Source organism: Dufourea novaeangliae, unplaced genomic scaffold (genome assembly GCF_001272555.1).
Source record: "Dufourea novaeangliae isolate 0120121106 unplaced genomic scaffold, ASM127255v1 scaffold124, whole genome shotgun sequence".
NCBI lineage: Eukaryota > Metazoa > Arthropoda > Insecta > Hymenoptera > Halictidae > Dufourea > Dufourea novaeangliae.
The window spans coordinates 898,730-916,561 of record NW_015374010.1 but is presented as its reverse complement, the minus strand read 5'-3'; the positions used below and the strand labels follow the sequence as shown (position 1 = coordinate 916,561).

Here is a 17,832-nt window from a genome sequence, read left to right as displayed (position 1 = left end):
GCGAAAAGTTTATTATTATTAACACTTGTGAAAAAATCTAAAAAAGTAAATGCTTAAAAATGCAGAATACATTAAAGCAAAATAAAAAATGGCTATTATAACAATTCATTTATATATTACAAATAAGTTATTTAGAAAATTTATTTAATATATTATTGTTATTCTGTTGATTCTTGTTGTTCAAACTTTGGATACTTTGCTTCCACTTCAGACCATGTAATTTTACCATAGGACAGATCCCTTACAACACTTGGAAGTTCATCCAACTGTAATTAAAATAACAAATTATTCTTCATGTAATCATTTGTCCTTTTATTTCGAATCTTCAAAAACATTTACTCACATTTATTCTAACTTGTCCCATACTGTCCCTTTCGCGCAATGTAGCACTATGAGGTGTTTTCAAAGTATCAAAGTCTATGGTGATACCAAATGGTATGGCAATCTCATCAGTTCGTGCGTATCTGCGTCCAATACTACCAGAAGAATCATCTATTTTATGAGAAACATCTAGCTTTGTAAGATTCTGAGCTGTAAATAATAAATAAGATTTGGATAAGTATATTTTGATAATTTTGTACCTTGAAACATATTTGAGAAATAACACACTTACACAATTGTTTTACAAATGGTACAAATTCATCATTACCACTAAGTGGTAACACTGAACATTTTAAAGGTGCTACAACCGGCGGCAAACTAAAATAAGTTCGCTTTTCATCTCCTTCCCTTGTTCTAAAGTTATGTTCAAAGATAGCGTACATAATACGTCCTATTCCGAAAGATGGTTCGATTACAGAAGGAATTATTTCTTCTACATGCACAGTTTTCTGATATCGTTTTACTTGAATCATATCTTTCGTAATTTTTATTTTAGTATCATTGGAAAGCTTCAGATCGTGTTCTCCCTTCTCATCAAAATCGGCTTCTAAAGCATTGATTTCACTCTCATTTAATGCTTCTAATGCACTCTGAACTAGTTTACTATCTTTCTTAAATGTTTTTCCAATTAAAACTTTGTTTGGTACTATTTCACATATGTCAACATTTTTTGGTGCTGGTAATTTTTTCTCAGCAACTAGTTTAACTCCAGTGGCTTTAGTATGTTGAGTTAAATCATAAGCAGAACGATCTGCACAACCAACACATTCAACCCAACCATAAGAAGTTAAACATTCAGCATCCCAACAATCGCATGCATAATGAGCCATTTCATTTCCCATATGCTGACGGAAACGTAGTTTTTTTGGATCAACTCCCACTTTCACTAAAAATTGATAAATTCTACCCATAAAGTACCCTAATGTCTCATTAGCTATAAGCTTGCTCATCACAGCATCACCCAAAGTTATGTGCTCAGCACTCTTCCCATCCATTTGATTGCAAGCAGAATATAAAAGTAATTTTAAATCTTTAATTGTTTCAAATTTAGGATGACTTTTATCATTAGGATCACAGAAATGTTCTATTTCTGCCATAGTGAATTCTCTCACTCTTATCAGCCCAGATCTTGGAGAAATTTCATTACGGAATGCATTTCCAATCTGAGCTGCAGCAAATGGTAGCCTTTCTTGATTAAATGCAAGTAACCTTTTAAAGTTTACAAAAATACCTTGAGCAGTTTCTGGTCTCAGGTATCCCTTTATAAGACCTGAAGGACCAATTTGAGTTCCAAACATTAAATTAAATTCTATAGGTTCTGTTAAATCATTCCCAGAGATAGGAGACTTCATATTGAACTTGATCAAAACAGCAGCCATTTCACCTTTTGTCATTCCATCTAATTTTATAATAATGTCTCTGCACTCTGCACGTGTATTATCATCAGTTTTTTTATCGCTAATAATTTTCTCTAAATGTGCTTTAATTAAGTGATCTAATCTAAAGCATTCTCCACTCTTTACATCCTTCACCATTAAGTCTGCAAATCTTTCAACATGTCCAGATGCTTTAAGTACCGGTTCTGGTGTTAAAATAGAACAATCAACTTCTAACATTTGTTCCTCTAATATGAAAAAGTTTCTCCAATGATTTAATAAATTTGTCTTAAATGCACAACCCATAGGGCCAAAGTCAAATTGACCAGTGATTCCACCATAAATTGCAAAAGACTGATCTAAGTAAAATCTTCGTTTTAAGAGATCCTCCATTCTTGCTTTATCAAATAATGTTGTTTCTGATAGAGATAATTCTTTGTCTTCCAACAACTTCTTACGAAGTTTAAGTTCAGCAACTGCTTTCTTAATGTCCAATTCTGGAGCTCCATTAGATTTAAGTTTCCGGACATAATCGCCCTTTAAATCAAATTTAATAAATTAATAATATAATTAATTTTAAATGCGAAATATTTAAAATAATTGTAATAATAAAATACAATTAAATACATTAATTCAGTATACATACACATGTACAGTAGTAATATTCTATTGTTATACAGACATATATTATGATCTGTTACACGTGCATTTTATAATGAATAATAACGATCCATATGGTACTACCTGTTCCTTAACATTAGCGCGAAGAGGTGACAGGATTTCTTCAATTTTTGGATCCGACATATCTGTGAAAATTTGTATTTTCACTTTCCGGGTCTTTTTCACTGTACCCCAGTTGTTAAAATCGGCTAACCTAGCGGTAACGGTAAATTTTCGCAGAGGCTGTTTGTTAATTGTGTTGTCCTTACATATGCCTCGTGCTGCTGTTCTGCAAAGAAAGAGTAGGTTACGCGAAATGCACTGCATTCGCAAGACTTTCCACTTTGATGCCTGACGAATACACGGAATACACGATTTCAACGATGCCTCTTACTCGGAACAGTAAAAAATTCAGTGATTCAGGTCCCGATTTCTAATAATACGGCACTGTTGGCGGCAACAACTGATGTAATTTCAAATAAACTTACGTAGAATACAAAATGGAGAGATACGATTAAATTATAGCGTATGATTATTCCCAAATAGTGTATCTTTAATTACTCTTTGTATAATATGTTTCAAATGACAATAGTTTTAGCGAAACATACGAAACAAATAATATACACTTACAAACACTTTATAATGTTACTTTTTTTGTACTCTCATAATATGCAATATCAACACTAAAAATAAGGATCATATTATATGATCTATAACGATGTTTTTATATTTTTGTCATAAAGAATATATCCCAAAACAAATAACATCATACGAATAGAATTAAAAAAACTCCTAGTTAGAAAAAAAAAATAAAAAATACAAAATGTGACGCACACTACACGTAATTATAAGTTTCTCAAATTTTTTTTATTAAATTAGTGAAGTATCATCAAATGAACTTATATATTACAAAAAGAAAAGAATTGTTTTTCTTAATTTCGAATGATTTTATTTTCATGGTACACCATAGCATGGTTTATAGAAAAATTACAATTAAAAAAAATTATGTATTTATTTAAAAAAACAGAACTGTATCTGATATTTCTCTCCTACGAATTCATTTATCAATTATAACTTTTCAATAAACCGAGCTTCCGTGTGACACATTAAATCACATAATGTGCATGGGGGGAAAGTGTGTAATCAAGAATGTTTCGTTTGTGCTACCGCAGGGGATGTTAGAGCTTTTACGGGTAGGTTCATTTCTTAATTACAATCTTATCATTTCACATATAAGTAATAGGTTCTTACTCCTACGCATTTACATGCACCATGTGTTAATTCCAAGTTAAATTGTTGGTCAGACATAAGGTTAAACGTTATACAAACAATTATATATATATATACGCCTCAATCTTTCTGTATAACAACGCTACAATCAAAAACAATTTCTTGATCAGTGTAAACAATTTATTTTACATAAGAGCAATACTCTGACATCAAAAAAGCGATAATAATGAATAATGTATAGTAATAAATAAAGTATGAAATGTAAATAATGGGTATTTACAAGTATGTAAATGGCAAAAAAGCTATAACAGAGACAAAATAATTGTTCTCATCTTTCGTAAATATAATCTCGTATGTATTTTACAATGGGTTCTGTCGTTTGTTTGCAGACGTGCACCTTACGTTAATATCGCGTTATGTAGTACCTGTACACTTAGAACCTAGAGAACGTACAGCCACAACACGTATCAACATGTAAGATGCTTCTATTTTTCGCTTGCGGCAAACACATGACAGACTTGATGAGAAATACATACTAATAGTATTTAGCATGAGTGCTTATTCTTCATAATAATTCGTCTATAATATTTAGAGGGAGCACCATGATAAACACGCGGGCGGCTCTGTATCCCACTTGGAAAATCGATTAAAAATCTCGTGTCCGTACCTTCGATTAACTTACGTTAACATAAATGCACAATTCCGATCCAGTACACTAACAACCGCAATTATAACTTCTCGCTTCTATAGTTTCACGCAAGGTTCAAAGTTAAACTTTGAATCTAAATAAAAATATACAAGCAAAAGTGTCACACGAGAATATATGACAAAATATCACAGTTCCGAGTTTGAGAAGTCGCTTTTGAAAATCATGGCTCTCCCTGTCCCATCTCTTTTATCTATGTTTCAAGACAGTCATGAACTGTAAGACATCCTAGTTAACAACAACCCTACACGCTACTATGAGATTATCTATTTCAGAAATCGTAACGTTTAGTAGTAATACATAGTCATATACAACTTGCTAAGGATGCTGTAAACTGTATACTGGCTGCTAAATGTTCCATGTGAATACTGTACGTATAATGTATGTAAAAAGTCAGACGTGACACATAGATTCAGAGCGTATTGTGTAAATGAAGCCTAATTTCACTGTTTCAAAGATTAATTGCTATGAAAACCGAAATAACGATGCGCAGTTTGCAATTTGTTTCTATGGAAGAGTGATGAATAATCTGACAACATATTGTACAAAAAATGTCTCTATTGTATAAAATATACAGAATAGTTCAATCGAAGTATTAAAAGTATTAACATCTATGGCTATGTATATTATGCTACTGCCCTCAGGATATCGGTAACTTCTTCAAGCATTTTAAATAATACATCATTTTGTAAATAATTTATAAAATATCCATCACTCTTCGTACATTAATTTAGGAGGAAGAATCAGTTGATTGTAACGCGATGTGTACTTCTATTTTAAGTATATATAAAATCGAAGATGGAATGCTGATGTATAAAATTTTATGAACAATGTGTTTCTCAGTTTTCCTTAGTCTTCATATATATCCGTGTACTTCATGTAATCAGGATGATTTTTTCTCCATTCGTTTCTTATATTATATATAAAATTGATCGGTGTAGCATTTATGCACAAAGCTAAACGATAGTGTACAGCATTCCTTCCTTCTTTACGTTATCATTTGTTTAAAAGGTACAAATTTCTTTCTCCTTTGATATTCCCGGTATCATTTGCGTTTATTAATCAATCTTCATAGTTTTTTAAATGACTTTATAAGTTAAAAATGTTGCGAACATTTATGCTTAGTGATTAATTCAGCACTTACTGACTGTGTAAAAAATCAAAGGGTCCAAAAAATTCATGAAATATCGTGACTTCTATGAAACCGCAGAATATCAAACCGAGAAATTACTTGGATCCCCTTAAACACTAACGTGTTGTTTACTCGAATAGACGCATCGTAAAACGGCATGGCATTCCAGGCTAAATATTTTGAACATTTCAACAAATTGCACAGTTCAAAGTTAATAGAGATTATCCCATCTCCCTCGACATAAAATCATCAGTACTCCGGAAAGTACCTGCATAAATTTGATTATCTTAATACAATACTTGTGACTAAATATTTACATCAATGCGTTTTACAGCTTCAGTCTATTAAGCTTCTGAACCGCGACAGCCTTCAATCTTTCGCAATATGCGACAGTTTACGAAATTATTATACTATAATCGTTCGTCGAATTAACCACGTGACTTTCCTACTGAGCAGGTGGTTGCGGCTCGCTAGGCATATTGGGGTTTGGATATGGCGATAAAAATGAATAATTGGGATAAGGTGGCGGAGGATGTGGGAATGGTGGATAGTAATTAGGCGGATGAGAAGACGGAGGCGCGTAACCTCTATGTATGTATGGGTCCGCCGGTGGAGGAGGACCGTGAAATGCTGAATACATACGAGCGTAATCTGTATTATAGGTCGGCCCGCCGTATGTTGGGTACCCAGGCGCACCTACATCACAAACTTAGTTTCAACAATTTATTTCAACAATTAGTACTGTTGTACGGTATGGAGTATGTAAACTTACCACTTGGCGGATAAGTAGCTGAAGAACCTGGTGCTGGCGGATAGTGCTGCGAATATGGATCGTACGGTCCGGGCGGATAAGGTCCAGGGTACCGGCTACTTGTGGGATGACTGAACGCAGTAGGTATATGCGTATCATCCCTACTAGGGGTACTAGCGACCGTTGTAGTTACCACTGCTTCGGCACCTTTAGTTTCCGTTGTATTTGCTAACGTTTTGGCAGTAGTATTAGGTACTTGCGAATATGTAGGAGGTACATTCATCATTGTTCTATCTTCCATCGGCTTCCCTAAGTCCGGTTGCGTCTTAGTGGTGTCTACAGGCAATCTGGGATTCGATGTATGAGGTGGCACGCCGGGGAAATATGTACCGTAGGGGGTAGCTAATGATCGCGATCTAGGATCACTGTAATCGTAGTACCGAGGGTACTGTGCATAAGGATAACCTTGTGGGATATTGGGTTCACCTTGCATAGATGTTTCACGTATACTCGATTCCGTCATTTTTGGAGAAGTCATTGTATTGGTGCCAGTACATACGGATGTAGCAGTCGAGCCCACAGTCGAATCTGTTATACCTTTAGTAACTTCTGTGCCCCGTAACGTAGGTATTGGTGGTACCTGCATCGTCGATGGTGTAGACTGTTGCGTTAACAATGGCGTCAATGGCGCGGAAGAAGTTGCTTGTGTCCCAACTTGAGATGACATTTGAGGTGGCATTTGTGATGGCATTTGTGGAGTTACCTGTGGTGATACTTGTGATTGTACCTGTGGAGGTATTTGTGGTTGTACATGGGCCGGCACTTGTGGAGGTATTGGAGTTGGTATCTGCGGTTGTGCCTGTGGTGACATTTGTGGAGGTACTTGAGGTGACATCTGTGGTGGTAGCTGCGACGGTACTTGGGATGTTACTTGAGGCATCACTTGAGGTGGTACGTGCGGTGGACCTTGTGGTGGCATTTGCGAAGGCATCTGAGATGGTAACTGTGTCTGTATCTGAGACGATACCTGTGGTGGATCTTCAATTATAATCTCATCGTTAGGAGCATCCCTATTTTCTTGCTGATTTTGAAAACCATGACCATAATTCGTTAATGCGTCGTTTGTTTTCATAACTTGTTTCTCGATTGAAGGGGAACATTGTTTATTATGTTTTGATGTCAATTCCGTTTCCGTTTGCTCGTGTTGCGTTTGAACACCTTGTGTTGTTACAGTATCCGAAGCGTATACTTGACTATTCTCTTCGGATGACTTTTGCAAAGACGTATCGGTATCGGAATTGGATACCCTATTGTGATTGGAAGGACTGTAATCAGTGTTTGAACTTACTTCCGCAACAACATCTTCTAATCGAACTTCTTCGACTCTTTGTTCCGTTCTAACTTGACCATCCGATGAGTTCGAATTTTCTCCAAGCGTTGAATGATCTACTGGCTCTTGTTTCACTCTTGGTAACCTCGACAGAGAAACTTGATTCGTTAAATTAACTTGACTCGTGTAAGGCTTAGCTGTTGCGGTAGCAACGGGTTTTGGTCTTTTTGAAATTTCTTTATCGGCAAATGGCCTATAATTAGGTCCAGTTCCTGGTTTATTAATCGGACGACCACTTGTCTGATTACTCGAAGACGATTTCGGGATTATAGATATGGCGGAATTGTTTCTCAATGGAAATCCGACCTCTGGCTTAGAGTTTCTCTGCACAATCGCTGATACACCTGTAAGCATATAAATATTAAAGAAAGTAGAATTTAGCAACAACCAATATGGCTACAATGAAACTAAAACCATCACGCACCTTTTTTCGGTTCTTCTTCTCGTTTCTGTTGATTTAACTTCAGAGCTGTTCGAATCGCTATAATCTTTCCAGACTCTAATTGCATATAGATTCCTTTCGGACTCTTCAGAACCATTACTCGCTGACCAGCTTTAAGGACAATACTTCCTTTATCAGGCGAATTAGTAGGAATAACGACATCCAAAGGTAGCGTCATCTCTTGTGCACTCATTCCTTGTCTTTGCCATACTTCGGCCGGTATCCAGCGACTTCCGGTCACACCGCGTGTGCCTAAGCCCTCTGCACCACGTTGTTGCATCGGTCGAACTGAAGCGACTGGTTTGGACGTAGTACCACTGTCACCACCTCGAATTGCTCTAATTTGTAATCCTCCTGCTACAATAATACGTTTTATTAAATTATGATAAAATTATTTCAAGTAATTCAAATGTAAAAGCAAACTAAATCGTACCCCGTGTCGCGGTATTTCCAGGCACATAATTGTAACTAGGTCTCGAACAATTGGCAGCCATTTTTTCAAGTTCATATCCACGACGTGCTAATCGCTTTTCAGCTTGACTAAGCTTTTTATCCTTCCGATCTACGAGAAGGCTTTCGTGATGGAATGGCTGCTTCGTAAGCAAAGACGAGTATCGTTCCAATACACGATGCATAACTTCATCGGTATAACTATCCTTGGTTTGCGAAAAATCTTGCACTTGACTATCCTCTTCCCAATCCCAAGACAATGTAGTTGCTTCTTTCAGTGAGAGATGAGCATCTGGATTACACTGATCAACAACTCGATCTGCCATTCCCTGCTTACTAATTTGCCTGTCGTATATCTTCCTTTCCAGGCAATTGTCAGTAACTAAGCGGTAAACAAAGCACGGCTTTTGTTGACCGTACCTGTACACTCTGCAAACGGCTTGTGTATCATGACAAGGATTCCAAGAAGCATCAAAGACAATGGCTCGATTCGCGCCGACAAGATTTATGCCTAGTGAACCAGCACGCGTTGAAACGAGAAAAAGATGTATTTTTGGATTGTTATTAAACTCATTGATAAGCTTCTCTCTGTCTAAAGCGCTGGTGCTTCCGTCTAATCTATAATAATTTACATTTTTTATCCAAGCATCTGTTTGCCCGTCTGGATATTTCAAACTATTCCTAGCTAAAAAGTCTTCTATGAGATTCAATGTGAATAAAGACTGAGAAAATGCTAAAACGCGATCACCAAGCTTAATTGCTTCTTCCAAAATGCAAAAGAAAATTGTCATTTTTGCAGATGCATCAATTAATCCCGGTACGTATCCCTTCATTAATTCCGTTGCCTGCAAATTAACAAATTAATTGAATCCTTATAAATTAATATAGTTTAATGTCTATTTATATTATATTTACCCAATCATATGGAATTCCAGGATCTTCTTTTCCTCCTGGAGAACTTTTACAATCCTTTTCTTCGTCTTTTGTAAGAATTTCATCGTCTGACTTGTCTTCTTTATCTTTGTCTAATAAATCTTCTTTTTCTCGATCTTCTTCTTTCACTAAGTCAGTTTGATTCAGTCGAGGACTATGCGACGAACCAAGACTTTGAACAGATCTGGATACTGGAGTCTGGCAACCAGATTCAGAACTATAGTTGGAACTTGTAGACACGTTACTTTGGTGTATTGGTTGACTCTGTACACCAACACTCGATGTCATTTCTTTGCCATTTTTGTCGCATGATCCTGAATTTGGAATATTACTAACAGGCTGCTGGGGTTTCGAATCGTCTGTACGCGAATTCGCATCTGAGCTATGATTATTGCTGTAATCATTGAATTGATTCTGATAATTTTGTGATGGAAAGTAATTGTTTTGGTATCTATTCACATTAGGATTTACATCCCGGTAATATGGATCATTACACTGATCAGATCGAAATGGTTGAGAATAATTTCGTTGCCAATAAGGATCTTCTGGTCCCTTCATTTGGCCTACTTGGTTTTGATGCGTACCATCAGACGAGTAACTCGATAAAACCGGATTCTGTGGCTGTGTTTGGTTTACTGGATAGTTATTTGTTGGATTAGCGGACGAATTTCCACCTTGTCGATCAGTTGAAAACTCATGGGCCGTATTGGATGTCGGTGCGTAATTCTGACCTTGTTGCTGACCATCCGGTCTGGAGTAAAGTTGATCACTTTGATTCAACGAAGGAGCTGGTGTTTGCTGATTTTGGGGATATGTAAGAGACTGATTCTGAGATTGCGATACTTGTCCCTGTTGAGAAGGTCCATATCTATGAGTCGGAGTCTGTGGCATTGATGCTGAACCTTGATGATTCGAACTGTACGCATGATTTGGTCCTGGAGGGGCTCCTGGTTGGTTTTGTGCATTAGGCGGATATGAGGACTGACTCTGCGATGCTGATGAAGACACCAGATGTGAATATCCATGCAGAGTGCTCTGTGAATTTGAAACTGTGCCCTGTTGATCCTGAGGATATCCGTGTGTTTGAGTAGGAGTATTTGAAGTGGACTGTCCTGTTGGATAGGAAGATGAATTTGGTGGCACGTTTATTTGATTTGGAGCTGTTGCGGGGTATCCACGCATTTGATTCTGTGAAATCGAGGCTTGATTCGATGAATTCGTCATATAAGGGTTTGACTGATTTTGTGACATTGGATTTGTTGTTTGTTGATTGAAAGGAAGAGATGATTGTGACGAAGAATTAGTATTTACTTGAGGAGGATAATTATGGGGCTGATTAGGTAATGGCATGTTTTGGGACTGTGGCCCAGTATAAGTGTGAGAAGAATTTTGTAAAGTAAGATTCTGATTTTGTTGATTAGGTGAAAAGCCACGATTCTGACCAGCAGCTGCGCCCTGTCCTTGTTGATTTGGAAGATATCCAGTTGTTGACGTTTGAGGAGTTGCATTTGAATTTTGTTGATTAGCACTATATCCCAATGTAGAGGTTTGTAGCGGTTGGTTTTCACTTCGTGAATACATTGAACTTGTTTGCCCTGGTGCAGAACTGTAATTTTGGCCTTGATTTGGTGTGTATGGAGAATAATCGGGCATCGACATGTTTGCAGACTGATTTGGCATTTGTGATTGAAAAGACGACTGATTTGGAACTTGAGAATAATTACTGGATCCTTGATTTAAATTCGATGTATAATTCCGTCCATGATCTTGATAAGGATAAGCCTGCCGTGAAAACATTCCAGGTACTTCATAATTATTTCCTCCTTGACTTTGGTCTGGACGAAATTCGGAATTAGAAGAAGCAGTCGGATACCTTTGAGAATGACTATTTGTAGTCTGTTCATTATTTGGTACATAGTTTTGTGACTGATTAGGATAGTTTTGTGAAGTATTGTAACCTGGGGCTTGTGCATATGTTTGGAATGATTGATTTCCATACCTCTGTGACCCTTGATTATTGTAAAATTCATTATATTCTCCATGATTATTATCATTTCTGTAATATGAATTCTGGTCATTTGATCTGTAATTCGGATAACTATGGGGATACGAATTTTGTGACACTGGATTTGAGTACCCTGAATTATTCATTGGCATAGAATAATTAGTGTAATTGCTTTGTTTGGAAGTAGTATGCGAGTTATCAGACTCTATGTTGTCAGCGTTTGACGATGATGATGAAGCATTAGGTTGCACACTAGCCGCCGGTTTATTTTTTATTGTTGTATTTGTCTTCTTTCCCTTTTTAGTCTCTCCTTTTGGCTGGCGAGCTTTTGAACGTTTCCCTCCAGCTGCAGCAGGTTTTTCACCAATCGTTTCTTCTAAATCCAAATCATCTTCTTCATTAGCTTGACGCTTACGTAGAAAATGATACAGAATATCAGGATGGTTCCAGATCTTGCAACATACAGCGAACGCTTTTAAGGGATTAGGAACGGCGCGTGTTTTAACTACTTGATTCATAAATGTATCGTATAATTTGCGTTGATGCGTTGTCATCCGAACAAGAAGAATATATTCCTCTTTACGCGGCAATGAAACTTGTAATACAGAATGTGACCTTCTTTGTACAAAACCTTCCAGTAAAGCGTGGAGTACATGAGCACGATAACGCATCAATCGTATGTCCTGTGGCGTTGAGTCAATACACTGCCCATTCTGAATGGGCCTTTCAAACATATTACAGAACTCGCTTTTAGTTCCTAGGTAATTAGGTCTTACGAAGTCAACCATGCACCAATATTCCAAGAGATTGTTCTGCAATGGATAGCCAGTCAATACAATCCTACGTTTTGTGCGCATTTGTTTCAAAGCCATACTAATACTAGCATGAGAATTTTTTATTCTATGGCCTTCATCGCATATAACCAAATCAGGCCCTGGATTAACTAGAGCTGCATGCATCTCATTTAATAATCCTTTATTTTTATCTTCTTCCTCGACATCGACAGTGTCTTTGAAAGGTTGTCCACGTTTTCTCTTTGCCTTATTTGGTTTTTTTAAAGATAACTGTCTGTATAATTCATAACCGATTAACAAAACACCGCCTCCTACTTGCCACTCTTGAATTACTTTGGCTCTTGCTGTCATTGTTTTATGAGAATCATTTAAGATATGTAATCGAAAATGCCTTGGTCTTAGTTCCATTCCAATAGGAGCGTCTACACAGTCCGGAGTTTTAACTTTTTCAACCTCCTTTTTCTCTTCACTAGCTGTATCCTCTTTTGTTGTACAAGTACCTTCCTCCTTTTTAACTGGTTCTTCTGGTTCCTTCTTTACATTAATTTCTGTACCGACAGAAGACATAGCATTTTTGAAGCATTCTTTTCTCGATTCTTGATCCGATTCTTGAGTCGGTCGATTTGTATAATTAGGAAAGGAATTGGTAGAATTATCATAATTTGGATACATTGACCCAGGATGATGATTTTCTGGACTAGGGTACAAAGTACCAGGATTTCGGTTTTCTATGTTTGAATACATAGGTGGTTGTGATCGACTTTCTAAACTAGGATACATGTGACCAGAGTTCTGACTGTCCACACCAAATTTAGTATCTGGCATGCTTAGTCTTTGTTGCATGCCATGACAATTTATTTCTGGCTTTATTGGATCGAAATTAGACAATGGATTTGGATTCGTATTATACAGAGTATTTTGTGAAATGTCTGCCTGATAATTTTCATTCACATGTACTTGTGGATCCGACATATTTTTGTTTAACATACTGTCCTGCATATAACTAGACATCATGTTGTGAGTTTCATATCCTTGATGAGAGTATGGATTTTCTGACATGATATTCATAGGTTGCGGCGGATTCTCTTGCCCGAAACGATGAGCTGATTCTGTACTAATAGGCCTTGACATATTTGAAATATCACTCTGATTTCCACATTCATCTTTAACTTCCTGTTTAAGTTCTATGCCTGGTTCAGATTTAACACTTAAACTCTTAATACCTTTTTCTGTTGCATTATGGTCCTTGTATGGTAACCACATGTTAAATTCTGCGAGCCAATTTTGCAGTGTATTAATAGGCATGATACAAAGAACTGTTTTAGCTGTAGTGCATCGAAAAAATATATCACAAAAGCTAGCAACCTGAAGAGTTTTCCCTAAACCCATACTATGAGCTAGAATGCAACCAAAGCCAGAACTGGTTTTATACCTTTCAATGCTTTCTACAATATTGTCATACAGGAAACGAATACCACCAATCTGATGAGGCTTAATAATACGAGCTACCTGTGGCGCTAGAAACACATCAGGCTCAGTTTCTGGATGACCCACATTAATTAACACTCTACCATGTTCATCTGGAATGTTGTATCTATCATTGGTATGCATGCCAGAATTGGATGGATCATCTTCGTTGTCTGTTTCTTCTTCTCCGCTTGGATCGCTTAAAACTATGCAGTCGTCATCTGAACTTTCACTAGAACTAGATATTGTAACCACATCTTTGCCTTTAGCCCCTTTTTGAGGCTTTGGCCCAATACACAATTTTCTAGTTGCGTGCATTTGTTTTTCGCGTAGTGCTTCCTCAGCTTCTATGTCTGATAATTCGGAATCTGAATAATACTCAGACCTATCCATAGGTTCCTTTTTAGGAACAACAGGCGATATGCTCACGGAAGGTGTCATCATTCGAATTCTTTGTTGCAACATATTGGGACCAGTAGGACGAGTTGGGACTCTAGAAATTGATGTCTGTGCCCCTTGATACACACCCCTGCCCTTTTGCCAACGTGATCCATCTACTGTCCTTCTTTGCATTTGACTTGCTTGCATACTAGATGTGGTCTGAGATCCAGTCCCAGAATTTACTTTGAGAAGCACTGTATTTGGTAAACGAACTGGTGTAGATGAAAACGACGCTGAAGGCGATTGCGAAATGGTAGTACCTGCTTGATTTTGTTTTCCTTGTAATAGACTGATTACTCTTGTCTGTGTTTTATTATTTTGTCTATTTATTGCTATTTGTCTTTGAACTTCGCGAATGATCCTCTGTTGTTCCTGTACCCTTCGAAGACGTTCCATCTCTTGTCGTTGAGCAGATAAAGTAGCTTCATCAAGCTGAGTCTCATCCATAACTTCCCGAATGTTTCTTCTCATATTTGCCAATTTCTTTTCCGCCTTTGTTTCACATTCGGATGCAGTTCCTTCAGATCCATCATCTTTTCTTTGTTTCTTTTTAGCTGTATCAGAAAGCTCTAACTCTGCATGCCTCTTATTATTCTCACTATTGTCATCTTCCATGGAATTAGTTTCATGTTTCTCATGATCATCATGTTCTATACTGTCTTCATCGTCTGTGTCCTTTGAGAGTGGTTTTCCAAGTAAATCAGCTTCAGATACTTCTTGACCTTCTATTGGAGCTCCTTTTAATATAATTGAAAATTATAAGAAAAATATACTTATATAATTTAATTGTAATATTAATTTTATACAAACCTTCCAATGGCAAAGTATCTAATATGTTGACAGGTTCATCGTCGTCCTCCTCAGGTTGAGAATGATGTAACTGTTCCGATTCCATCCTTACCCCAATTTGAGAATCAATTGTTTCATCCAAATCCATATCATCCCCTGAACCCTCTGAACGTATTTCTTCTATTTCCTCTGACTGCAAAGTATCATTTTTCTTCTCTTGTTCTCCATCAGATGTTTCACCACTAGATTCCTCTGAACTTTCATCATTTCCTGTTTGACGCTCTGCATTACTCATGTTTGTATTTGTTGAGTTTTCATTCGAAATTACTGCTTCATTAGGCTTAGAACTTGAACGAGGGGTCACACGTTCAATAGTAACATCCCCAATACGTGTTAAAAAACTGTCCAAACTATTAGACATGATGTGCACAGTTCATTAAATCACAATGTGTTTTCATTAAATTTCATATGAAGTCATGGAATGTCTTGACACTTTTCTGCATAACACTAATAATTATTATTATTCTGAACACCACTTAAATTATTTACTCATAATTTTATATCTTCCCTTGCCTGTAATAAGAAATGTATTCCTTTATACGCTCAATTTCAAAAGACCTGCATATTCATTGCATTGATTAAATAACTATAAAAATCACACAATTAAAGAATGCACATCTGTAAACAATATCAAAGTAACAAAAACAAAGTGTTGTCATTAACCATGCAACACAAAGAATAAAAACTAAAAATATTGCACATTACACATGCATTTAATAAACATAGGATTTCGTGATTTATTCAATTTCCAATGACAGAGTATAATGTATAATAGTTTTAAATGGAAATATGTTATTGCATATTCATGGAATACATTGCTATATCACATACAATTATCTTAAATAATACACATGTACCAAAATACACTTGTATTATATATAAAAGTAAATGTAAAAAACAAAGTTTATTGCATTCCACAAGAAGCAACAAAAATATATATTTAGTAATAATAGAATGAAAATCTCTACATATTTAAGTAGACGATAATCTTAATGAGTTTATGTATAGGAATATTTACATTGAAAACGGCATGCGTGAACGAATGTTATTAAGATGAACACAGACTTAAAAACGCAAAGAACTCCGTAATAGTATATAAGTAATGAATCATTCTGAGACACTTGCAATTAAACACACTTGTTGAGAGATTAAGTTAGTCGCATTCTCAAGCTCATGAACGAACCCTAACAGCAACGAATTGGGCAGTACTGTTTAACGGGAAGGTACCGTAAATGCACAGCTTAACTCGTGACAACGTAACCGAAGGAATCGCGTTGAGGTATTCATAATGTTCCTGGTTATTTAAGGTAGGAGCTGTCAAACAGGGAGAACGAAAGCAGCCCAGAATGTTTGTTTTCGGACGAGCCGATCCGGCTCAACAATTAACACCAGGAAGTCGCGTCGTTTTGTAACCGGCGTCGTCATGTATCTTGCACACGTCAAATTCTATCGATGGTCCGCATTTACGATCGCTCAATTAGCCGTTAATTACGGATTAAAAATAATGACACACACATACACACGTTTGATAGACGCCATAGCGTCGTTCGCCGCTCGACGATCACGGTTCTCCGCAATGTCCAATGATCAGCGAACGAGCCTTGTCACTCGGGTTAATGCACGCATTATTTCGACCACGGCGTCCGATTCTTTTTCATTTAAGCCGCATGGCGAGGTTACGGAAGATCCACTTTACCACCAAAATTCCACTTAAGCTCGCACGCGTCGCTCTCAAGCTTTCCGCGGCATTTTTTTTCACGCACTTTTTCTAACAAGTATATCCCACTCGGTGGAACGCCATCTTGGCTGCGCTATAAAACACATCCGCCGAGTGTTCGCGAGGGAACGACACCCAGAATTGGGTAAAATAAGCCTTTCAAATTTTAAATAGTACGTAATTTATTCTATTTCTGAATCTGATTCATTATCCTGGATATAAAGTACCGGTTTATTTTCCATCGATTTTCTAACATCGTATTCGGAAAGAACATTTTACTTACAGATTATTAAAGATAGAAACATGGTTCTATTCAAATTTAGGTAAATTAAATATTCAAATAATGTCAAAATTTGAGTACCTTTTGAAATTGAAATATCTAAAATACTATTTTAAATAGTGAAATCGTAAATTTAAAGAAAATAATATTTCAAGAATAATAAAGATTTAATACTAATAATATAATTGATATATTAGAATGATTCAAAGAATAAGATGAAAATATTTCAAATACTTTGTAAAGGTTGAAAATAAAATTAGATAAATTTGAATTTATACTGTTTTGCAGATTAATATAAACAATGTATTTTGTAATCTTCCATATGTTCATATAGTGATATAAAAGATTTTCGGCAACAGGTCATTGTATTTTCAAAGAATACTTAGTTTAAAAAATCAATATGTATATGTATTTCAGATTTTATTTAATCTTGATGAAATTATGTTTTGTTATATAATTCATAATCATAAAGGTGTTCATGTAAGTATACACAGTATTTACATCATATTATTTTATATTAGAAATTATATTATTATTTATGTCTCTGTTTTATGACATAAAAATTACTCTAACAAAACATACAGTACAAAACATTACATGTATTTGTTGTTTTCATAAATATTATGCAGATTATAGTAATTTCATCACGTTTCTTATGACTTTTGAAAGTATATATTTATATACCTACTAAGTAAATATGATATATATATATGACATATATATGAATATCAGATGACTAAAATTAGTACAATTTAGTACCTAGTGTAGTATAATAGGAAATGTGTAGGATTCTATCAGTCTAAACTATAAAAAGTATAGAAATATAAA

At 36.0% G+C, this 17,832-nt stretch overlaps 2 protein-coding genes across 3 annotated transcripts; both read right to left on the bottom strand.

Moving 5' to 3' along the window:
* Positions 1-130: 130 nt before the first annotated feature.
* Positions 131-2,838, bottom strand: LOC107188413 (glycine--tRNA ligase). The gene is made up of 4 exons (XM_015576706.1): positions 2,502-2,838; positions 614-2,294; positions 344-531; positions 131-266 (listed from the first exon to the last, which is right to left on the bottom strand). The coding sequence occupies exons 1-4, from the start codon at positions 2,742-2,744 to the stop codon at positions 159-161; spliced, it is 2,220 nt and encodes a 739-aa protein (XP_015432192.1). The 5' UTR covers positions 2,745-2,838; the 3' UTR covers positions 131-158.
* A 2,972-nt stretch (positions 2,839-5,810) lies between these two features.
* LOC107188495 lies at positions 5,811-15,411 on the bottom strand. 2 transcript variants are annotated; one of them, XM_015576791.1, is made up of 6 exons: positions 14,969-15,411; positions 9,434-14,895; positions 8,502-9,363; positions 8,051-8,425; positions 6,258-7,970; positions 5,811-6,193 (listed from the first exon to the last, which is right to left on the bottom strand). In XM_015576791.1, the coding sequence occupies exons 1-6, from the start codon at positions 15,366-15,368 to the stop codon at positions 5,931-5,933; spliced, it is 9,075 nt and encodes a 3,024-aa protein (XP_015432277.1). In that variant the 5' UTR covers positions 15,369-15,411; the 3' UTR covers positions 5,811-5,930. The 2 variants fall into 2 exon arrangements, with proteins under 2 accessions (XP_015432277.1, XP_015432278.1); XM_015576792.1 differs by having other exon boundaries at positions 5,811-6,181.
* Positions 15,412-17,832: the final 2,421 nt, after the last annotated feature.

Coding starts and splice junctions, on each gene's coding strand:
- LOC107188413 (XM_015576706.1), bottom strand. CDS start 2,744: ATGCAGTGCATTTCGCGTAACCTACTCTTTCTTTGCAGAACAGCAGCA. Junction 2,295..2,501: donor GCGCTAATGTTAAGGAACAG/GTAGTACCATAT, acceptor TTTGATTTAAAG/GGCGATTATGTCCGGAAACT. Junction 532..613: donor ACCATTTGTAAAACAATTGT/GTAAGTGTGTTA, acceptor TATTATTTACAG/CTCAGAATCTTACAAAGCTA.
- LOC107188495 (XM_015576791.1), bottom strand. CDS start 15,368: ATGTCTAATAGTTTGGACAGTTTTTTAACACGTATTGGGGATGTTACT. Junction 14,896..14,968: donor AGATACTTTGCCATTGGAAG/GTTTGTATAAAA, acceptor TTATATTAAAAG/GAGCTCCAATAGAAGGTCAA. Junction 8,426..8,501: donor TGGAAATACCGCGACACGGG/GTACGATTTAGT, acceptor GTATTATTGTAG/CAGGAGGATTACAAATTAGA.